Genomic DNA, 25,539 nt, shown 5'->3' on the forward strand with positions numbered 1-25,539 from the left:
AAAACTAGAAGTTTTTATGTGTTAAGGCAACAGGAGTATATAAAAATAAAATGAAATCTATAGAATGTTACTCCAAAAAATAGGTAACCTAAAAAATTAATTAGTTTCTCATCCATACATACTCTCATACTCCAATCCACAGCCTGGCATACTACAGTGGATAGGTACCAGGTTAGATAGGAAAGGTACCATGTTGCTCAAAAGGAATAAGATCTCGCATACACAAAGTGCATGTGAAAACTGGTGAAATCTGAATGAGGTCTGTGTTTGAGTTAGTAGTATTGTTCTGCCAATATCATGGCCTTGGTTGACAATGGTTTTATAAGATGTAATCACTGGGGGGTGACAAAGAAAGGGCACACATAGTCCTCTGTGCTATTTTCATAACTTATTGTGAATCTTAAACTACCAAACATCAGAACCTGTGTAAATGGCAAGATTTGCCATGAATTTCCTTTTTTTTTTTTTAAATTGAAGAAATTAAGTCAGTTTCCACATGAATTCACAGTTTTCCTGGATTGTAACTGAAGTGCTTTTAAAATAAAACCCTAAAAAACAGATTCTCCAAATGTAACTCATGAAAGAGAGTCTATTTTATATCCCAATTTTATTCACTTTTCTGAATAGTCACAACAGTATTCTATTAGGGATAATCTAGTTAGTATAGTTGAAATTCCATTTATTTTTTCCTATTGATATGCATGTATTACACATATATAGTACAGAATTTTCAGTGTTGTTTTAAAGGACATGGTTTAATAAATGAGAGGCATGATCTATAATTTTAAACCAACCTAGAACAAATTCATAATTTCAAAAGTAATATGGTTTTCTTCTTTGTTCCAAACAAATTAATGATATAATTGATTCAGAAACTCTAGCACAACTGTTATTCCTGTCTTAATGTTCATATAGTATTGAACCATTGCAAAATCCATGTGGAGTCATCTAGGTTTATGTATAATTGAAATAAAAGGAATATGTCATTTCATTGACTTATAGGGCAGTATAGTTTAGTTCAGTGTCAAAAGCATACTTTACAAATTTAACTTTTAACAAATTTTACCACTTTTAGTAGTTTTGCCCAGAAAAGTTTATATCAGTCTTTGGAAATTGTTACCAACTAACAGACCAAAGGTCTTCAGTCGGCTCTGCCTCCATAGTGGAAAACAACATATACCCAATTGATCACGTCAGTGAGTTTATGAAACACAAAGGATGTCCACACCTTCTCTAACATAATGGGATTTCTAATAGGACAATTTCTGAAGTATCTTCCCAGTAGTCTAAGATGAGTAAAACACAGAAGTTCCTCCATTTACATTCCTTCAGACTGTAAGTTTATACAATATTATTACAGAATAGCTTAGCCATTTCCATTCTTCTCTCCCTTCACATCATAAATGAAACAAAATAAATGTAGTATAAAAGTATACATTCTGTAATAATGTAGGAAAAAAGGTACATACATGTTTAAGGCCTTTAAATATTTATATGATTTTTCCTATAGAACTGAAAACCACAAATGTTCAGATTACTACAAAAATGTGAGCAAAAACTAACCTAAGAAATTGTTCACTTGGGACAACTATAAGCAAACATTTATAAATTTGATACCAAGGAAAATGAGCAATTTATTTTATCCACAGACTGGACAAACAGCATTCAAACAGTCATTGGGATCAAGCAAGAGACAGCTTTCTAAAATGAGATAGAAAGAACAGTTTTAAAATGTAACAAATGTAAATGAATAACTTTCAAGCTAAGAAATCAGAAACCCACATGCATCCCTGGCAATTTTTGAAACTGAAGGCTACCTAACTCAATACTTGACTGCCCACTGCTGATTTCTGTGAAGGAAAAAAGTAAACATAAAACCAAAAGAAAACAACCCACTTTAAAAAAGAAAGAAAGAAAGAAAGAAAGAAAGAAAGAAAGAAAGAAAGAAAGAAAGAAAGAAAGAAAGAAAGAAAGAAAGAAAGAAAGAAAGAAAGAAAGAAAGAGGGCTTTAGAGGTACAAAATAGGATTCTATGAAAATGGTAATTCAATTCTAACTACTACCTATTTAACTGACAGAGCTGCAGTAGTGTGTAAGCCTTGGGGAAACATGTCAGCTAGTCTATACATTCTTATGTGATTGATGTACTCAGATAACTATTACTTGCCAACAATAATGATTATCAATGGATATATTTTTCCATTCCTTTAACAAAAGCAACTTTAAGATGTTAAAACATGTAGGCTTTCAGAGCTCCAAGATTAGGATACAAATAAAATGATCTCAGTCCACACCATGCCAGAGAAGTTTGCAAAAGTCACTAAAGCCATATACAGTCCCACTAGCCACTGAACACAGGACCAGACCCAGGAACACATCCATGACAGAAGGCCAGTGCATTCGGGAGACTTTCAAAAACAAGAAAAGCAGTCACATTTGGAGGCAGGAGCCCAAAATGCCAGTGTCTCTGACATCCCCGGGAAACACCAACTCTTCAGATAAGGACTTCAAATTCTTTTAGGAAGTGCAATTTTACAACTTGAACACAGTTCAAATCTGATGAACTCTTCGTGACACAGAAGTTCATGTCTGACTTTTTGAAAGTCTTGATTTCAAGAAGATGCTGATTACAAGCCATAAAATCCCTTGGAAATAAGAGTCTGGAGTGCCTCTTTGGAGCAGTATAAAAATCTTTCTTCAAGACCACCAGAGAAGTTAAGTTTCTGTGCATATGTTCAAGGTGATCAGCCTTGAGGGTCACTTGATTTATTCTTAGTTAATGTGTTACCTACAAAGGAAGAAGAAAATATAATAATTTCATAAAATAGCTATAATCTTAAATCCCCAAAAACAATTTATCAATATATTAGAAGTTAACATATAATTCAAAATGCTGGTATGTACTATATGAAACTGTTGAATTTTAAAGACTACTACATCCCAGCTTATTAAAAGTTACACCTGTATTTTCCTATCAGTTCACAATATTTCTAGGACCACTTGCAGAATCATCTAAATGACTCCAACTGTGACCAGGAAACTCCTAACGGGAGATGCCATCCATCTCAAACCCACAGAATGAGTCAGGAATTCCTGTTCTTTGCACAGGTTTGGAGGACATAATCCAGAGACCATAAACACATCATCCCAGCCCTTGGGAATGAACTCCATAACATCTATTCTTAAAATAGATTAAAAAATAAGTGCTTATTTGGCTTAAATTATATTTCAGGAAAATTAATTATTCATGAAGGTGTTTGGAATTGCCTTACAGTCCTTTTCTAGCAATGGTTGTAACAAAAATGGAATTCTTAAAAATTATTCTGAATATTTTGATTCCATTCCAATTAGTTACATAGTTATTTCTCCTTTCATAAAACATTTACAAAATGGCTATTTTTCTTTTGCTTTGCTTTTGTTGTGTTTTTAATCAACTATGAAAAAGAGAAACATTGAACAAACAAACAAAAAAAGAAAGCTTCCTCTAGATGTTGTTCTACCAGAGCTAGTCTCAAATTATACCACAAAAGGAAGGTATAAAATTCATAAATTCCTTTGTGTCTCTATGGTGGGCCCTCATTCCCATGGAACAGTGGTCGGCAAACTCATTAGTCAACAGAGCCAAATATCAACAGTACAAGGATTGAAATTTCTTTTAAGAGCCAAAATTTTTAAACTTAAACTTCTAATGCTACTTCTTCAAAATAGACTCACGCAGGCCGTGGTATTTTGTGGAAGAGCCACACTCAAGGGGCCAAAGAGCCGCCTGTGGCTCACGAGCCACAGTTTGCCAACCACTGCCATGGAAGGAGCCTCTGCCTGTACATTTGACATTCCTTTCTGCCATGCACAGAGGAACTCTGGGAGGAAGTGAACTGAGGATGGGAAGTTACAAACACATAGGTAACGGGCCGGGCCCCTGATCTCAAGAGATTCTAGGAGCCAGGGAGCAGGTAGGGCAGCAGCTCTCTCTCAATTTGCCATTTAGTGGTCAAGTGCTGTGAATAAGTTCCATTTTTTCTGTCAGTGTAAGAAGAACATGGGATGGGAACAGGACTATTTCTATGGACATTATGCCACAGACTACTAATGGAGATAACTGATGATTGTGAAAAATAAGAACATTTTTTTTATGACAAACTTTCTGGCTAAACATTAATTTACAAATCTTTTATTTTCATGGGCTGAAAAAGATCCACCTGCCTTTTCTGAAAGTTCTCAGTAGGAAAAATTATGAAGCATAATAGAAGACCATACTTCTAAAACTAGTGGTTGGAATGACAGGAAAAGAGAGGAAGTGATACAGAGAAGGAGGAGAAAAGATTGCAAGAGAACAAATGGTTGAGCCTCAGCAGGGACACAGCATAGGCAACTGGAGGGACATGGTGTCATGTCTGTGAAAGTGAGGGCATGTCCTCTTGAGTCACTTCAAGCCCAGTTCCTAAGTCATCTATCGGTAGGTAACATAGATGCATTCTTCATTCTAAGCTAAGCTAATTACTTCATTCTGCTGCTTTATGTAAATCTCAGGAGTGATTTTTCTCAACTAATTATATTTTAAAACTTTGTTTTCAAATCATTTTAAAAATAGGCATCCAACTCGACAGTACAATACACAGGCTTATGTAATCAGCACAAATTTCTTCTCCATCTCAGTAGAGAAAACATACATGTATACACACAAACATATAAACACATATAAATATAATTGTACAATCATAACCTTCAGGAATATCATAAGTATATATTCTTTCTTTCTTTTTTCTTCTTCTTCTTCTTCTTTTTTTTTTTTTTTTTTTTTTTTTTTTTGAGAAAGCCATTTATCGATACTACTACTACTCATTTCCTCCTGGCACTTTCTCCATTGTGTGGAGCAATGGCTCTGGCTCCTTGGGAGTTTGTGTTCCTCCTGCAGCTCCATCCCAGTCTAAACATATATTCTTATTATACTCAGTTTTTATCAGCGAAAATAATTGCTAGAAAATCAAAATGTCAACCTGACTAAAAGAAGTAATTATTGAAATAAGCAGGGGTTGGAACACAATTAAGGTAATTTTTTCACATGTTTAGAAAATATTATTTGTTTATTAATCCTAAATTCTAGTATATTCTAAAGTGTTTTATGAGATGAAGAGTAGGGCATAAGTTGTTTCTAACATCAGACAAAAGTGGACAATCGTTTTAGATTGGGTTTTGATCAGATGGTCATGTGGTTTGGCATCTGGATTTCGGTCAGTGTGGCAGTAATACTGTTCCCACTGGGAGTTCAGTTTTTCCATATGTAAAAAGGAGGAGGGGTGATCCGTTAACCTCATAGGGTGCTGTGAGGATAAAATATTATGTTTACATAATACCTAGCTTTGAAGACTGAAGAATTATAAAAAACAAAAGTTTTAGAGTTTTGTTTTTTAACTGCATACATTTTTAATAAGAGAGCCACTAAAAGTAGGATGAAAGGATTATACTAACAAGTCAGAGGATTACATTTAGGGAATTCAAACAAAGACTAAGTAATAACTTGCCCTTTTCAATGTAGTTATAACTACAAATGTGTTTACCTTCCCTGACAACCTCCAGATTTTGTAGCAAATGATATGGCTAAACCAAAGATTTAAAAAATTATAGAAGATGAATTCATGCACCAGTGGGGTCCCTGGGCCTGACCTATAGGATCAGACCAAATCTGGCTCTTCAACATCCCCCGAGGGGTCCAGGATTGCACAAGCCAGGCTGAGGGACCCCATGGTTTACGATCAGGGTTGGGAAGGGATGCAGGAGGTTGGCTAGCCAAGGGACACAGGAGGGCTCCAGGGCATGTCTAGCCCATCTTGCTCAATCCCGATCAGCCAGACCCCAGCAGCAAGCTAACCTACTGGTTGGAGCACCTGCCCCCTGGGGGTCAGTGCACGTCATAACAACTGGTTGACTGGTCAACTGTCTGCCCCCTTGTGGTCAGTGCACACTGCACATCATAGTGAGCAGTTGAGTGGCCCTTAGGCATATCATTAGTATAATATGCTTTGATTGGTTGAATGGCCAACTGGACAACAGGACACTTGCCATATAAGGCTTCTGAATATAGGTACCAGTTTTCATCACCTAATATGTAAGATCCAAATCATATCCTATATTGTAAGTGGCCAATATGTAAATCGACTGAACAGCAGAACAACCATTCGCTATGATGCACACTGACCACCAAGGGGACAGACACTCAACAGAAGCTGCCTCCTGCTGTCAGTGCACTCCCATAGGGGGAGCTCCGCTCAGCCAGAAGCTAGGCTCAAGGCTGGCCAGCCCAGTGGTGGTGGCTGGAGCCATTCCCGCTTCTGCAGCAGTCCTAAGGATCTCTTACTAACGGCTTGGGCCCACTCCCTGTAGGGGAAGATAAATGGTCCATAGGGAGCAGACCTAAGCCATCAGTTGGACATCTCCTGAGGGCTCCTGGACTGGACTGGGAGAGGGCACAGGCCAGGCTGAGGGACCCTCTCCCCGCCGCAATGCACAAATTTCCTGCACCAGGCCTCTAATTTTAAAATAAAATTATTGTCTAAAATTTAATACACAAAAGTATAGCCCTTTTCTAATCTAAATATAAGTCCAAGGGACTCAAGTTTAAATTCTGGCATCTCAGTGGGGCAAAACCAATGTCATTTTACCCTTTGTAGACTACAAACTGGTATTCCTGATATTGGAGAGTTGCTTGAGTAATATTAATACAACCCAATATTTATTTTTTTTCATTTAAAAGTAATTTTTAATACACCAAATTAAGCATTGCTTTATATTTAGAACTTAAATATTACCCTCTTTTTATTCAAGCCATATCTTTTGGAAGAGGCCAAATTTTAAAAGTTGTACCTTCTAAGGAGGATTTTCAGCAAGTTTTCAGTAACTAAAAGCACAATGTTGTAATAAAAGCAGTTTTACAGGAGAGGGAATAGCACTGGCTGCCATGAATGTGCTGTCTTCTGGTTCTGAGGGCAATAGACATACAAGACTGCAGGGGAAGAGAAATGGTCCTACAATTATGGTTGTGCCTGGAGCTTCATGCACTATAATCACTATCTCGGTAAATTTGCCTTTTCAAAGGCAATATTTTACACAGCTGTTCTTATTTATGTAAATGTTATTTGTGTGTGTGCTGCACACCAACCAATTCGTCAAGTGAATCTACTTAGCTGCTGAACAGGTACAAAATGCAATAATAATAATAATAATAATAACAACAACAACAACAACAACAACAATAATAAAATAACAACAGCTTTCCTAGTCAAAGCAGAAAGGTATCTTGGTAATGATTCACTAGAATGAAAAAGCTAATCTGATAACAGTTTTTTTAAAGCACTAATTCTTTAAGATAAGAATGTCTGTTTATGGTCTCCCAGTCCAAAAAATCTATTTTAGGGTCCTGATTAGATTTCTCAAAAATGTATAATAAAATTATGTCTTTTAATTTTGCCCAAAATTTATACTAAAATTACCAACTAAAATAGAGAAAATAAAACCATTTTTATTTTACGGCCTATTTGAAATCAACTGAAGTCAACTATTTTATATACTTCTCATTTTATATTTTGAAGATTACAAAATATCCTTTTGACTTTCTTAAAGTTAAGATAAACTAGAAAGTCTCAAAAGGAAGAAAATTCAATAATCTATTCAGTTATCATGTGTAAATGATGCTTTTAAAATCATTACATTTATGGAGTCTAATCTTCCCCCATGTTCAAGTCATGCTGACTAGGTTATTAAGGGGAGACAACATATTATGGCGCGAGGCATAGAGTGGGCTCTGTAGGCAAATCGTGAGTTCTGATCTCTGCCTTCTATAGTAACTTTCTAACACTGTGGGGCTGAATAAATTAAACTCCCTGTGCCTTAGTCTCCCGTGTGTAATATGGGAAGGGTATTATCGACCCCTATAATTTTGCTACTTCGATGAAATCAGGTAGTTCCTGCAAAGTGTCGGTCCAGCTACATGGACAGAGGTAGTAATTGCCAAAGAAAGACACAAAAGATATGGATACATATTGGAGGGGGCACTACTTCATATTTCTCTACAACTATTGACTTACTCAATTAGAGTTAATTTTCTGTGTCTCATAGTAACTGATCTTGCCATTTTTCTTTTCATATTCTTGTCACTCATAAAACTATTATATGCAGAATGAAGCACTCTTTTGGAGAACTTTAGGAGAGAGAGAATCTTTTCAGAACGGATGATACAGATGGGTGGTTAAAAAGGATGTATCTCAAAGCTAAGCTAGGCTCAGTTCTAATAAGTCAGTACATGACCTTGTGTAAAACAGGTATATTAATATCTACATCAAAGAGGTGTATGAACTGAGAAGTTAATGGGTCAAGTGTTTAGAACAGTTCTAGGCACACAATAAGCATAGCAAGTGGTAACAATTATTCACAATTGCCCCTCATTCTTTCTGAGTATACGTTATTAGTCTTCACAGGCACATATTATAATTCCATTCTCTTTCATCCTTTGCCTTTCCAAGGGGCCAGCTACCATCAGACTTTGTATACAGGACAAATATTTAGGAAATTAGCACTGTACTCTAACAACTTACGCTTGAAAAATAAATAGGGTATAAGGATGCCAAAACAAATTAAGATTTGTAAATTTATTTATCCATTATTGACGGTTCCTCTGATATTGTTTTTCTTTGATTTGTTTGAACCTCAGTCATTCAGTTTGTCAGTTTACATGAAACTGTGAACTCACTGCCAACTTTCCACAGCATCAATGTGAATGTTCTATCATATTAACTAAATTCACAAAATAATATGTTCTCTTCTTCAGTATGATCATTAAAATCTTATTATGAGGAGCTACTGAATAATTCACTCCTGTGACTGTAAAATGAATCCTATACACACAATAATAGAAGACAATGCATTTTTGAACATTAGGAATCAATTTCGTTTTCTAAAATGCTAAATTTTCACTAAGATACCCATGTTATTAGGGAAACATTTACTTTTGGATTGAGGAACATTATTTATTTAAGCAATTGGAAGGCAAGAATTATGTGGATGGCAGGTTTAAATCCAATCTTTCTAGTATAGCCCCTTAGTAATATCACAAATAGGCACCATTTCAAACTAACATTCCAATAAATAAATTCAACTACTCGATAAAGGTAAAAGGAAGAATAGAATATCTTCATCATCCTAAATGCTGATTTGAATATATTTTTCCTTGTGTGGAATATAATTGCTGTTTCACTGCAAATGTATTTTTTAATGTAGCTTTTATAAGTACATGAATTAAGCTCTCACTTCACTTTTGTCTACTAAATGTGCAATTAAAACATAATTACTCTGCAGTAGCAGGTTTTCTCATTTAAGCTGGAGAAAATCTGCCATTGAGCTAGTCATAACTGTACATGAATGCACTTGTCCTATCCTAAAGCACCTTATACAGGGACGTATTACAAAATGAAAGACACCTGTCAGTCTGGGATAATCATTCGATAGCAAGCTGACCAGGCAGTTTTTAGGTACAAATGAAGTTAAGTCAATGACATATGAATTGCCTTCATAAATATGCCAATTATACAAAAAATAAGACTGTCATTGCCTTTCAGGTGATGTGGTGATTCCAACAGCCTTTAAAGCTGTTGCGTTTTCATACCACAGTTTAATTTTCCTTCCTAAGAATGGCTAATGCTGAAATGATCTGAGCATTTATTTCAACATTTGAGACACCAAAGGTTTTCTGTTTAATGCTTCAGCTAGAGTCAGCATTTCCACTCAATGACCTTGTTATCTGTTGTATAATTTTTAAAAAAAATTTAACAACCTTGGGTGATGGGGACGAAAGTCATTTTAAACAACAGAGAGCCTTTGGGTCACTAACTGATTATATTTAGGTGCAGTTCTGTGTGGAATCAGGAAATGGCATATAGTCTTCCTAGGTTTCTGCAGAGAACCAGAACATACTGCAAAACTGAGGAGAGAGAAGAGGCCTTATTCTGATAAGAGTTTTATTCTAGCATCACAGCCTGCTAGTAGTTTTAGAAATTTGGACAAGTCACTTAACCTCTGAATTTCCAGGGTCCATACCTTCCACGAGAGTCAGTTGGATTCAGTGAACTTCTGATTCCTTTCTATCCCCAAACTACTATGACCTTTCTTAAGAAGGACTAATTCCTCCTGGGATAAAACTTTGCCCTGATTACCTAAGTTCATCAGTGGGATAACCCCTATGTAGACTTCTTTTTTTTTTTTTCTTCTAAAAAACCTACTCACTAAATTAGAATGCAAAACTAGTGAGCTTTGCCACAAATCCAAGAGCTGTCAATGGCGTTCAGCTTCCTATGCTGTGCACATGAAGATCCTGACTGGAAATAAATCTTCTGAACAGATGGACCTGCACTGTTTCTTGGAACTTTGAAAGCTGTGCAGTGCGCCTGCCTTGAACTCTTTTACGTGACTCATGAAAACAGATGACTGTTTGCACAGCCACTTATGCACATTCATCCACTCAGAGGCAGATCCACTGTTCCTCTCTGAGACAGTCACTGTTAGCAAAGCATACCCTGACTTTGATCCTGGCAGCTGATAGGTTTTTTGGGGACAGTAAGGAAACTTAAAACTTGCCTGCTTCTTCTTCCCCAGACCTCCATCATGCACTTTAGTTCATGCAGGTCAAATATGAGCCCAAAATTAACATAACTTTGAAAGACAGCAATATAATGGGATTCAGTTATGTTTCCTTCAGAAATATAAAAAAGCCCTTAAAATGGGAGAATTGTTATTTTGAATGTTTGGAGGAAGTCTGAATAGATTTTTTAAAGGTATTATTCCATATACCAGCACAGTTCACATATTTTTAGACAGTTGATATTTTGATTTCAATTAAAAGGTACTTTACCTGCTAGATTTGATAATAGTGTCCCCCCCCCTCCTTTTTTTTGAATTACCTCTCATTTGTTAAGACATAATTTGAAAGGATAGTTTGGGGGGGGGGGTTCCACTTTGTCATTAAGGATTAATTCAAAAGTGAATATCTGCTAGAGTATCACACTTCTCAAGGATTTCAGCCTCATACATCTGAGGGCTAGTAGAAATAAGCAGTAAAAAGTATGCTTAAAAGCGGGATTTCAGTACAGTGGAATTTTGGAAGAAGAAGGGCAGAAACTTAAGAAATTCATCTTAGTGACCTAGAGATGACTAAGAGAGCAATGTTTTTTCATATCCTCCTGATTGGTTTGAGTTAGAAATACAAGTGGTTCCTAGTAATAGCATTTCTTTAGGATACCTGACTGAATAAAAAATATGTTGTTTATTATATCCCACAAATGAGTGAGATCATGTGAAAGATATTTATCACATGATCTCATTCATTTGTGGGATATAATGAACATAAACTGATGAACAAAAACAAATCCGGAGACAGAAGCATCGATCAGACCATCAAACCTCAGAGGGAAGGTAGGGGAGGGTGGGGGTAAGGGGAAGAGATCAACCAAAGGACTTGTGTGCATGCATATAAGTCTAACTAATGGACACAGACACCAATAGGGTGAGGGCATAAAGGGGGGGTGTGGGGGATAAGGACACACGTATAATACCTTAATCAATAAAGAATTGTTTTAAAAAAAGAATATGTTATTGTCGCTTTGAGAACTTGAGGAAGACAAAGCTAGCACCATGCCTGAAATAACGCATCCTCTCTCATCTCCATACCTATCTTTTCCCATAAAATGAAGTGTAGAGATGATAGATCTCTGAAAAAAAAACTTCCCTTTCTGCAAAATGCTCAACTAAATTCAATTTTGAAGAACAGGGAAGCATATAGACAGTGACATTTAATATGTTGGTGCTTTTACTTTTACTCCTTTCTATTTCCCAGATATATTCCTCTCTGGGTGTTGCTTGTTTGTTTGTTTTTAATAACACTCAAGCCCTAGCTTGTTTGGCTCAGTGGATAGCACTTTGGCCTGAGGACTGAAGGATCCTGGGTTTGATTCCAATCAAGGGCACATGCCCAGGTTGCAGGCTCAATCCCTAGTAAGGGGTGTGCAGGAAGCAGCTGATCACTGATTCTCTCTCATCCTTGATATTTTTTATCTCTCCCTTCCTCTCTGAAATCAATAAAAAAATGTATTTTAAAAATAATAATAATAACAATAATGTCAAAATTCAGTAGTCACAAATTCCCAAAGTTGATCAAAATATGAATATTTAACTCTAGCTATTTCTAAGTGCTTAGATGCTGGTCTGAGATGGCTGATTCAATTTTAGGGCAATTTAAATATAGAAAGTATGGACCATTACGTAAAGGCACAATCATCATTTGGTGTATGGAAACTCAGAGAAAGCCGGTGGCACAATACTTTTCATGCTAATTTCCAAATTAATAGGCAGATTGAGCACTGATAGGGGTCCACTAATACAACCAGGGTTTTATATTATCCATTGTGTCAACTGGAGGGCTATTGTAGGTGGTAATATTAAATTCACAATAATGCTATATTGGCTATTTGTGGCCAATCTGTTCAGTTTGTGGGTATCATAGTTCAAAGAATGATGCCCCTTCTTTTAATAAAAATAATTTGATGCCTTTTTTCCCTGACCACAGAGGCAAGTCTTTGCCTTCTGTTCCCTAAAACTGTATGGAGTTCATTTTTCCTCTGCAATCAGGGGCCCCTGGAACGCTGATGGGAACTGTAAGGAAGAGTTGGTTACAGTTAATCCTGTAACACAATGTACACACCTGCTGCTCTGGGAGAAATGAACCGAGGTGAGAGCTCATTTCTGGAGTTGTTTTGAATCTCTACTCCTCAACGAAACTTCTGTCCCTTTCTTAGAATCCGACCAACACTAGGATTCATCACACTAGTGCTCCGTGGTGGAGCCAGAATATTTTGAGTGTGGATATTAAAAAATTGTCATCAGGCACAGCAGGAACCTTCTCTTTCTACTCCTCCATTCGAATTTGAAGAGTTTTACACGTTTGCCTAAGGAACAAACACATGTCAGGGACTCCATTGTTCAACAGGTTATTACAGGAAGCAAACCTGGGAGAAAGGGAAAATTCAACAGCAAGACAATAATTTCCTTTACCTCCATAAAAGCTCAGAACAGCAATAGTTTTGTATCTCTCCTAGAGGATTACAAACTCATAGGACATTTCTTATTTCAGACAAACACATACCAATGAATGGGACCTAAAAAAACAGGTGTTATAAGAAACTGATACAAGGATGGTAAGCACTTCGCATGAGTATTTTGGACAGCATTCTGCAGAAACTTAAGGAAAAAGTTCATTAAGATCAAGGGAGAAAGCACATAGAAAACAGCAGACAATCATTTTAACATAAAAGGGTAAAATAATTGTAGAAACAACATTATGTAGAATTCAAATACTTAACTGTTCATAGGCTTGTCTGAGCATCCATCTCTACAGTAATTTATAATTTGGTAAAGTATGAACCTTACTCATACATACTTTAAGACTGAGAAGTATGGCAGAGTAATATGGCCAATGTATGTGTCTAGTACCCATGGGCAATCTCATATCAAGCTATCTTTGTTGTTCTCTGCTCATCATTTGTGTAATCCTTATCAATGGTCAGAATGGGATCCATGACTTTTTCAGTTGTAATTTGTTATTTTATAGGTATAGACTTTCAAAAGTTATATTTCTTCTTTTTTATATTCTTTTGTTGATTTCAGAGAGGAAGGGAGAGATAAAAGTATCAAGGATGAGAGAGAATCAGTGATCAGCTGCTTCCTGCACACCCCTTACTGGGGATTGAGCCTGCAGCAATCCGGGCATGTGCCTTGATGGGAATCGTACCTGGAACCCTTCAGTCCACAGGTTGATGCTCTATCCATTGAGCCAATTCAGTTAGGACAAAAGTTATACTTCTAATTTATCTTTCCAAAAGTATTCCAGATATTACATAAAGCATATACTATATTAATTTCAAATATTTGGCTAATTTAATATTAGTCAGTATTATTCAATAATCATATGGAGGAGTGGCTAGTAATTTAAAATCAGATAACAGAAGGTTTTGGTAATATAAATCATTTTTTTACTTAAATTTCTTATATAAACTAGAGAGCTCAAGGTAGTTAAAACTAATCTATCATAATAAAAACATAATATGCAAATTAACCAAATGGCTGAACAGCAGAACGACTGTCCGGACAAAGCCAGGGCTACAAGGGCCAAGGTAGCCAGGGCTGCAAAGGCCTACTCTTGGACAAATTTTATGCATCGGGCCTCTAGTCATACTATAAAAAGCTATTTCCCAATTTTGAAAAAATTTTGAGTCTTTTGAGTCTTAAGAACAGAACCCCTTTTTCCCTTTCACTGCTAACTTGGCCACTTCCTCCCTAACCATAAAATGTAAGACTAAAATTATGGTGTGAAAAGGGGCGAAAAATTTATCTCTAGTCACTGCATTTACTTGACTTTATACATTTATATTAGAGCCAATGTGGTCATGACATGAGCCAGGGTCATGACTCACCATGTAAACATGTGACTGAAGACAAAAGATGAAGGTGGAGGAAATGTAGAGGAGCTTAATATCCTTGAGAAAAACACGGAGCCAATGGAGGATGTACTGCTTAACATGTCTAGTTCTCCATTTTCTTCATGTTATTAAAAAATGTGGAAAGTCTTATCATTTTTTAATTTCATATACCCACTGAGTATTTTTAGAGTGGTAACATAAATGTCACCCATATGTTTTATTTCTAATCAGTTTCTAGACCCTAGTCATCTTTTTATTCTCTTCCCAACTCTCTTTCTGGCTGTTACTATCTGCATCAAGGCCTTTATTGCATCTGGTTTGTACAGTTGCAATAACCTCCTAATTTGTCTTGTCCATTGTAGCCCTCCTTCTCTTTGCCACCATTATCCTGAAAACAAAAATCTATAATAGTTTCCCGTTACAGAAAGAGATGTAAATTCTTGTTGGTGGCCAAGAAGGTCACAATGAGACCTCAACCCACCCAGCTTCATCTCTCTATCTCCCAGAAGCCCCTCAGAGATATATAGGCACAACTCCAGCCACACCTAACTAATACTTATAGGACTTGATATGCCCATTCATATCTCCTTATCCGTGTGTTCATTTTACCTTTGCCTGAAATCCTCTTCTTCCAGACATTGGAGTATTTGCATAGTTATCACTTCATATTTCATTAGCCTTTGTTATTTATCTAGTCAGCACTTTGTCCACATTTCTATTATAAGACATATCTTGTCCATAATTCTAAGACATATTTTGTCATATTATGCTAATTTTAACCTGTTTGTTTCTTCCATTAAACTAGTGGGAAAAATGATATTAATGTATTTTAATATTAATTATTTTTATTATTTTTTTGTTGACAGAATTACAGATGCCCCTTATCTCCCACCCCCTTCACCCCTGACCCAACCATGCCGCTGTGCTAAGCAGCATTCCAGACCCTTAAATGTTGCCTAATATTTATTAAAAGATTGAAACAGTGAATGGATGGATGGATAGATGAACAAATAAATGAATATAAAGGGAAGAATGATAATTAATTTTAGAAGAAGAAAAACAAAAGTTACTGTCTGGATTCTCCATGAATAGCAAGGGAATGATTAAGTGACCCAAAAGTTCAGTTCCATCATTTTTAATTTTTTAAGGATTATTCCCCTGATTCTGTGATTTCAGAATTTTAAAATTATAGATATGCATGGGTCTTGACATAGGCTTCACTCTCACACCTTGGATATTTAAATTTATTCTCATTTGGAAAAGCCTGGTTTTTTTAAAACAAAATTAATTTATGAAAATCATAATGCAAGAAGATAATAGCAATCTGTGATGATTTAATTGATATTAGACTAATCACTGGGGATGTGGAAAATGTCCAAATAGATACAGCAAGGTTGATTATGGCATATTCATTACAGTTAATATTTCACAGAGAAATTTATCCTAATTTTTTTTAATTCAGTTTTCTCTTGAGTAATTTTAATACTGCTGCTTAATGCTGTCAGGAATTTTTTCTCATGAAATGTTCCATTGTGACAATTATCCTACACCCAAGTATCACATGCTCACTTGACAACAGGTATGGCGGCGCATACGAAGTACCAAATTCCTTATAGTGGAACAAACAAATACTGCAATGACTGCTTCATCCAAAATACTATTGTGCATGCAATCTCTCTCCCTCTGCCAGGCATGCCTATATTTAATTATATATTCTATATTTAAGTTCAGGATGCCTGGCTGCTCTCCCTCCCCCCACCCCAGATTTTATTGTTTCAAATATAGAGGCTGGTATTTCAAAAGACAAAGAGAAGTCAATTGTTGCTTAGCAAAATGCAGCAGATTACATTTTCCAGTCTAGACCAGAATATCAAAGGCAGTTGATCCTTCTGTTGCTCATGGAACCCGGGACCTTCCTCACCCTTTCTTTGCTTTTCGCTTTCAGATATTAATTGCCTGCACCAGTAGACTACTTAGTGCATATCCATATTCTCTTATAGCTCTCAGAATTATTCTGTGAGACTGTCCCTTTGCTATTTACTGTTATGAGTCTTTGTTTCTAATTACTATTATCTCCTCGCAGTTAAATGGAAGCTCTGATGAATTAAGTGAAACTTTTCAAGGATGCCTATAAGCAGTAGGTGATAGTTTGCAGACTGAGATCCCTGGTTTGGGGCTTCAAACCTAGTGAAATAGGCCCTGCATATTTGTTATTTCATTTATTCATTTGACTAATATTTACTGAGCACATATGAAATGTCAGGTGCTTTCCTAGGTATGGAGGGGAGGAAGAACAAAGAATCATTGCCCTTGTGAAACTGATCACCGGTCAAAGACACAATATAGTAATATTTTAAAGTATCTTGCCGAAACCGGTTTGGCTCAGTGGTAGAGCGTCCGTCTGTGGATTGAAAGGTCCCAGGTTCGATTCCGGTCAAGGACATGTACATTGGTTGCGGGCACATCCCCGGTAGGAGGTGTGCAAGAGGCACCTGGTCGATGTTTCTCTCTCATCGACGTTTCTGGCTCTCTATCTCTCTCCCTTCCTCCTCTCTGTAAAATATCAATAAAATATATTTTTTTAAAATATTTTAAAGTATCTTAGCCGATGCAAAGAGGAAAATATAGCCAAAAGGAAGAGGGGGGATTTTGAGGCAGGGATGTTCAATTTTAGTTTGCATAGACAGGGAAGACTTGCTAATAAAGTGACACTTCAGTGAAAGCCTAGAAGAGAGGAGAGAGCCAATCGAGCTGATAGCTGGTACTCCATGCAGAGGGAATGCATAGCATGTGCAAATGACCTGAGACAAAAAAAAAGTAAGGAGGGAAGTATAGTGGCAGTGAAATAAGCAAGGGAGATAGTATAGAAGATGAGGTCACAAAGACTCATTCATTCATCTACTTCTTAGTTGTTGTTTTCTTCAACAAATGTTACTTTTCTTGCTATTTTACTTATTGGAGATAACCAGTGGGCAAAAGCAGATAGGATACTTGTCATGATTGCACACTAAGTGGAACTACATGGTGGTTACCGTAAATAACAGGCTTCATTCCTTCCTCCTTTCAAAAGCCTTATTCCTGGAAGTTGGAACTGGGGAACTGGATAGAACCTGAATGCACAGATGAAAACACAATGGCTTCTCTATAGAAGCCCTGGAAGCCACTGTTCTTTCCATCCCATCAGCGAAGAATTGCAAAGCTTTAGGAATGGAGAGGCGTGTGTGGTGTGTGTGTGTGTGTGTGTGTGTGTGTGTGTGTGTGTAGATTTGGGTGTGAAATAATGGAACATTTCCCTGGCTAACCTTTTCAGCTGATTGGTGGCAAAACATTCCTGAATGTGTGTCTTACATACACTTACACTCTAGCTAGATGGAGACATCCCCTAGTGTAGAAAAACAATCTCGAATAAGAAGGTCATGCAATCCTCCACTGTAGCTTTCAGCTTTCCCTGTCTATGAGAAGTGTTTTAAAGAGATGTCCTTTCCCCAAACCAGAAAACTGTATGTGAGTTCAATTATGAGAAAAATACCGCATCTCCATTTTAGGGGATTCTGAAGGAAGAGGTGGAGAAGAATCTACACTAATATCTGAAGCAGAGAATCTCTAAGGAGCTACCCTTGCCATGGCAAACTGGTTTGAAATGTGTAGCAGATGGGAAATCAAAACTTATTTGGTCCATTTAGGCTTTTCCTACTCAAATATTTATTCTCATAACCAGGAGGCTAGACTGCCTGGGTTTAGTCCTAGATTCGATGCTTAATGGCTATGCAACTTTGGGCAACCTCTTCATTTCTCAGTCTCCTTGTGTGTGAAATAAAGAAAAGCTTATTTCATAGAGGGATTGTGAGCATTAAGTGAACTAATATATAGTAAGTGCTTATAATGATACTTGACCATAGAAAAACTTTAGAAAGTCACTTAACATGTGGTTTTTTTCCTGAGGAAGTAAACCTTTCATCATTAGGAAATGTTCTTCCTTAATAGCATATAAACGTTCTTTAGGTTAGTGTTTGCATAGTGTACCTTTTCCATTGTTTTTTATGTTCAATTGTTCTTTATACAGACAGTCCTCAGATTACGTTGGAGTCGAAGTACATCGTTTCATAGTTACGTCACCATCTCCCATTTATTTATATTTTAAAAAAAAGTTCTGTCGTTTCGACAGGTGTACATATGTGCTTTATGGTTTTTATTATTTATTTATCACAATAAATAGGAATTTATTTTATTTATTTATTTATTTATTTATTTATTTATTTTATTTATTTTTACTGTTTCACTTCATTACTGCTGTGTGTGTGCTCCATGTAAGTGGCATAGGTGCTTATGTAGGTGGGTTCTGACTTACGGTGAAAATCGCGTCACATGGCCTGTAGAAACGGATCTCTGACGTAACCCAAGAACCTACTATAATTTTAGATCAGATGAACCTCAGTGAAATAGTATATACTTGTGTTTTGATCTTATGATCCAGATTGACAATCTTTGTATTTGCCTAATAACTGGATCGTTTAGGCCATTTGCACTTGATATAATCATATTACAAATTTGGGTTTAATCTACCAACTAAATTTTATTTTACTTGTTCTGGATTCCTTTTTTCTTTCTTCTTTTGCCTTCTTTTGTGCTTCCTCTAACATTGACAACTGCCTCAATGGATTAAGGAACTCCCAAAACTAAACCAATATCTCTTAGTCTTCATTCTCCCCTAGATTCTGGTGCAATAACTCTTCAATGTCTTATTAACGGCTCAATGCCTCCACGTATGCCATCTTATGTTTTGTTAAACTTGTCAGTTTCCTTAGAGAGAAGCTATAAAACAGGATAGTTTGATTGTATTATTAAATATTCATTACCAAAAGTGAAAGTAAAATTATATGGGTTAAGTTTTATTGATGAACTTGATGTCAATTAGTCATTCACCAAATGTATGTAATATTTGAAATTTATCTTTGATATTCTACCAACATAGTACCTCTGTATTACAGCCATGTTGAGATGGAGTGTTCTCTTCATATTTACTTTCACTTAATGATTAAACAGAACTTCATTAGCAGTTATTTATATGTAACTATATTGTCCTATTCGCCTAGGAAAATCCTGATTTACACAACTTATTCTGACTTTCCATTAGATTTATCCTGAAATTATGTTCTAGTATAGACAACAAATTATATCATCACCCACAGAAAGTAGTTACCTTCATTGTGGAAAAATTTAATTTTTAGTAAATAATTCATAATGTTGAAATCTTATAGCTATGAATGAATGACTCTCTGATACAAGTATTTCAACTATTGAAATAGTAAAAAATGAGCATTCCTTGAAGTGTACAAAATTTCTGAAACTCATTCAGTCACATCAAGTTGCTAATCAATTTTTAAGGCTAGCGTTAAGGAAAGGTTTGTTGCTAGAGCATTGTAGTAACTTCTTCAACTTTTCCATCATAGACCTGAGACATAGATGTTATAATGTGAAAGACTGACTACATTATTATCTGTTAGTGTTGTAATCCAAAGTCATAAACTCTGGGAATCAAATTAAAGCCATTACACATACTGTTACCTTTGAGATAAGAGATTTTTTATAACAAACAGGACAAATAGGCTTCTTATAAAAATCAAGATCTATTTTAAAACACAAATAATCTCAACTACAGTATTCATTATTTTCTGGATTTTTTTTGATTATTTATATTATATTATAATGAAAAATTCAATTCTGATGGAAATTTTCCATTGTTGCCCAAAATAGAAAAATAAAAATTACCTTTGAATTTCAATTTCCTCTAATTATTTTTACCATGAATAATTAAAAGTTAAATAAGAGGCGATATATCATATATATACTGAATGTTCATCTACTGATGATGATGATGATGATGATGAATAGAATGATGAATTTAAGATTTCCTAAGAATCAGGCAGGCAAATAATTATATTAAATAGTTAAGAATCAGGCCAACATAACTCAGTGGTTGAGCATTGACCTATGTACCAGGAGATCATTACTCAATTTCCAGCCAGGGCACATGCCCAGGTTTCAGGCTTGATTCCTAGTAAAGAGTGTGCAGGAGGCAGCTGATCAATGATTCTCTCTCATTATTGATGTTTCTAGCTCTCTCTCCCTCTCCCTTCCTTTCTGAAATAGTTAAGAGCAGGGGGTTAATAACATCATTCAGCCAAGGGGTTATCCCAACTTGGCTATTTATTAACTGTGTGACCCTGTTATTTCACTATTTAAAAAAAACAAAAACCTCAGTTTCTGTCCTTATGTGATAAATCCCTATCTCATCACACTACTGTGAAGATTAAATGCAATAATGCCTATAGTGAGAATATAATAAATAGTAATTTTTAAACACTTTCAAACAGTACTTCGAAATTTTAAAAAGATGTAAATATATGCTCTTAATAAAAGGTTAATATGCAAATCGACTGAACGGTGGAACAACTGGTCTCTATGATGCACACAGATTACCAGGGGGCAGATGTTCAATGCAGGAGCTGCCCCCTGGTGGTCAATGTGCTCCCACAGGGGGAGCACCACTCAGCCAGAAGCCAGCACAGGCTGGCAACCATAGTGGTGGTGGCGAGAGCCTCTCCTGCCTCCTCAGCAGTGCTGAAGATATCCATCTGACAGCTCCCTGTCAGTGAAACATCCTCCAATGACTCCTGGACTGCAAGAAAGCACAGGCTGGGCTGAGTGCGTGCACCCCTCCCCCCCAACCAGTACACAAATTTTCATGCACCGGGCCTCTAGTTAATTATAAATGTACATCTACATTTTTTATATTATTATTGTCCTTTCCAAAGCTATGCATTTCCTGTGCAAAGAATGCTTTATGTTCAAAGATTATACTAGAATGTAGTACATTATAAAAATGCTATATTTTTACATAAGGTCTAACACAATTTTTAAAAAATCTATAAGCAAACTATATATAACATACTTTGTTTGAAATGTACTGAGGTTAAAAAAATCATGTAGGTTTTATTTATTATTCCATAAATAGGAATTATTGGCCTCTGCTAATTGTATAATATCTATAAACACTTTTAGCATAGTGTTTTTGTGATTTAGTATGAACATTAATGTTGTATTAGTAATAGAAAAAGTGTGCCAGGATAGCTTAGCATTCCATAAAACAGTCCTTTAATTCTGTGTCAACTACTGCAAGCTAACCTCATCTTAAATTGCTCTAGGCCAGTGGTCAGCAAACTCATTAGTCAACAGAGTCAAATATCAATAGTACAACAATTGAAATTTCTTTTGAGAGCCAAATTTTTTAAATTTAAACTTCTCCTAATGCCACCTCTTCAAAATAGACTCGCCCAGGCCGTGGTATTTTGTGGAAGAGCCACACTCAAGGGGCCAAAGAGCTGCATGTGGCTCGTGAGCTGCAGTTTGCTGACCACAGCTGTAGGCAAACAAATACAAAAACAAACAAACAAACAAAAAAACCTTAAAAAAAATTCCTACAAACCTAGTACATAGACCCTAGCATAACATCCCTCCTCTAAAGTTACCAAAACATTTTAATCATAAAAAGATACTTTTTGTATGAGTATGTCTTTAAATTGTATCATTGAATATAGAAATACCTATTGAGCAAATATCAACCATTGCAATGATCAGAGGGGAAAAAAACACACAAAAACTGCCTCCTTTACTATGTATTGATAGCTCTGATAAGTCCTCAAGAGATGTTGCTAAACAGCCAATGCCTGGTAGCTAGCTATAAAGGAGAAACTATTTTTGTTCTGACAAGATAAACCTGGGGGAAATGCCTTTGCAATGGATTAACATAGCAGTTTCTATCTGTCCTATCTATGCGGGTAACAAATGACCCAGATCCTGTGACCGCTACAGACACACACAAAATCCATTTATTCCATCTCTATGGTTTCTATCTAAGATGCATTTTTGTACCTAATCCAAAAGGGAATAGGTATGGATAGACCAGCCTTCAAGTATTTGTGCTTTCTCTTCATAATATAAATGGAAGTCTTGTGATAACTCTACATTAGTGTTTATTTAACCAGACTGACTACTGTAGAATAATAATGTACAAGCTTGAATTCTGAGAGAACTAGCCCATTTTATAAGCCTATTAAAAAAACTTGCTTGATTTATGTATTTTACTTAACAAGGACATATGCCATTTACATTTGGCCAGTAACTGTTAAGTGCTTTATAAATACTAACTCATTAAATTCATACAAGGAAACTATGTGGTAGGTATATTATTGTCCCTGATGTACATTTCAAACAAAGTATGTTATATTTATTTTGCTTAGAGATTTTTTTAAAAAATTGTGTTAGACCTTATGTAAAAATACAGCATTTTCATAATGTACCACATTCTAGTAAAATCTTTGAACATAAAGCATTCTTTGCAAACTGAGAAGCATAGGTGTAAAGTAACTTGCTGAAAGCTACCAGCTAACAAGCAGCACAGTTGGGATGTGAACCCAAGTAATCTGGCTCCAGAGACTGGCTTTTTAATCATTGCACCATCCTTGAATATACACAACACAGCAGCCATTTTTTCACTGAGGCAAATGGGACTCACTGAAATAATGGATGGGTGGATGCATGGATGCTTCTGGCAATGTGTCTATTGAGAGTGATTATGGCAAAGCTAATAGAACTCTTGGAGTCATCCAGAGTCCTCAGCAATTTAGGATTTTTTTTTCCTTGAAAAATCCCTGTTAAATTGCACGTAGAGTATTATTACCCCCTCCCAAAGAACAAGAATTCCTTGCTTGAGCTAAATAGCTAGGCACAGAGCTCGAAAATGTTTTGTTTTCTGTGACTTCAGCTCTTAGCTCTGCTGTGTGCGCTATGACTAAAGAATGAGATTACTTTTTGGTATTATAACAAGAGTGTTTTTTCCTTATAAAAATGTATCCTGTAGGCATAGATAGTTTAGGATGACAACTTCCCTGCTTTAAATATCATCTCAAAAGCTAACCCTTTCCAAACAACCCTGGTATATAATATATAATAAGAGATATATATTATATCTGAACAGGTAGGTCATAAAACTTGTGTCAGAACTCCCACTGTAGATGAGAGGAAAATGTATAATCTGAAGCGGTATCTCTATTCAGCAGACAGATTTGTGAGTGTATTTGTTTGTAGATAGCCACTTCCTGCCACAGTGGCTGGCATAGAATACATGTATAATAATAAAAGTGTAATATGCTAATTAGACCAGACTGGACATTCTTTTGGATGAAGCTAGGGCTGCGAGGGAAGCCCAGGTCCCAGGTGTCAGAGGGAAGCTCGTACTGGCAGCCAGGGAAGGAAGGCCTACTCTTGCACGAATAGTGTTTAGTAAATGCTTAGCAAATTAATGATTGAGATATGATTTTGTTCTAACATGTCCTTTCACAGGTACAACATACAGAGTAAAAAAATTCTCTGAATTTTCACATTTAATTCCAAATTTACATTGCATAAAAAACCATCTCCTGGGCACATGGAAAGACTCCACTTCTGGAATCCCCTGCAGCTGGATTAATTCCAAAACTCTTATATATTCATAAGAGTTTTGGAATTAATGGTCAGATTTTTTGCTTTAGGGCTGATCATGTAATTGCTAGCGCAAAACCCTCCAGAATTATCTTTCCCTTTATCTATGGGGCGTGGGGAGGGGAAGGGAAGGGAAAAAGTAGATTTATAGTTGTAAGTATGTGAAACAGAGTTTATTCTTGAATTATCATTTTTATAACCTGCATGTCTTTTTCCATATGAACAATTGTAAACCTACTTTTGCCCTCACTGTGTACCAGATCACACCTCACTGAAGCCTTGGGTCTAAAATGAGGAAAACCCAAAATTGACAATCCAAGGCTACCTATGATGTTGATATAATTGGAGTAAGACATAAACATTTACTTTAAACTATGGAGATGTTTTAATTTCTTTTTTTTTAATTGCGTTTAACCCAGGCCAATCCAGAGTCCATCCCATTAGATATGAATGGGAAAGTCTCCTGGGCAAAGACCGTATTACTTGTATGTGTATCCCCAGGGTTTATATGGTGGTATTGAATATGGTTTTATAAACTGAAAAGAATATCTGTTTAATCTGTATCAGATTATGATCAAGAGGTAGTACAATATCTAAAATCTTAGGGGGGGGGGGGAATCTAGAAACTGCATTGGAAGTTTCCAGAATTCACAGAAACTGCAAATCAAAATGCTTAACTTAGGAACCTGATCAGAAAAGGGGTTATTATATGGGAGCCTACAATAGAGTAACTGAATTACAATTATAAATAAATGTACAGGCCTTCCACTAAGTACAAACAACTGTTGGCAATTGGAAGTCCTAGAGAAAAATCATCTAAGGTGCTCTTTCCCCAGTGCAAGCTGCCAATTCCACAGAATGCTTTGTAAAAACTGCTACAGTGCCTTTTTAAAAGTATAGTTTACATACAAGATCATATTTGTTTCAGGTGTACAACATTTATATACCTTACAATGTGATCACCATGATAAGCTTAGTAACCATCTGTCACCATACAGAGATGTTAGGATAATATTGATTATATTGGCTTACTGGAATATGGTATTTTATATAATATTTATAATATAATAGTAATATTTTGCCCTTAACTCTTACTTCTCTTCACCTTTTCTATTCATCTCTCATCTCCTCCCCTCTGGCAACCATCAGTTAGTTCTCTGAATTTATGAGTCTATTTCTGTTTTAATTATTTGTTTTTTGTTTTTTTACATTTCACATGTAAGTAAAATCATGCAGTATTTCTGACTTATTTCACTTAAGATAATATACTTTACATCCATCCATTGTTGTTGCAAATATCAAGATTTCATTTTTTTGTTATGGCTGAATAATGTTCCATTGTAGCGCAGCTTGAAATTGGGAGCATGATGCTTCCAGGTCTGTCCCTTTTTCTCAAGATTGCTTTGGCAGTTTGGGTCATCAGTGTGTGTTCCTAGGAATTAGATGAAACAGTTTTCTCTCCCAGTCTTGAAGGGTTGGTGGGT

The 25,539-nt window shown here is 36.0% G+C and overlaps 1 protein-coding gene across 2 annotated transcripts in view; it reads right to left on the reverse strand.

Annotated features, from left to right (window-relative positions):
* Window positions 1-588: 588 nt before the first annotated feature.
* TAFA2 (TAFA chemokine like family member 2) overlaps window positions 589-25,539 on the reverse strand; it is a 430,659-nt gene continuing 405,708 nt past the window's right edge. Inside the window, exons 5-6 of one of the 2 annotated variants that reach the window (XR_006742860.1) lie at window positions 12,742-12,985; window positions 589-2,787 (exon numbers count right to left, since the gene is read on the reverse strand). Coding sequence is in view for 1 of the 2 variants with exons in the window: in XM_036457629.2 (XP_036313522.1) it covers window positions 2,776-2,787 (12 nt within the window). In the remaining variant the exon portion in view is untranslated. The remainder of the gene's footprint in view (window positions 2,788-12,741; window positions 12,986-25,539) is intronic. The other variant, XM_036457629.2, reaches the window with a different exon arrangement.

This window comes from Pipistrellus kuhlii, unplaced genomic scaffold (genome assembly GCF_014108245.1).
Source record: "Pipistrellus kuhlii isolate mPipKuh1 unplaced genomic scaffold, mPipKuh1.p scaffold_m20_p_3, whole genome shotgun sequence".
In the NCBI taxonomy this organism is placed as follows: Eukaryota; Metazoa; Chordata; class Mammalia; order Chiroptera; family Vespertilionidae; genus Pipistrellus; species Pipistrellus kuhlii.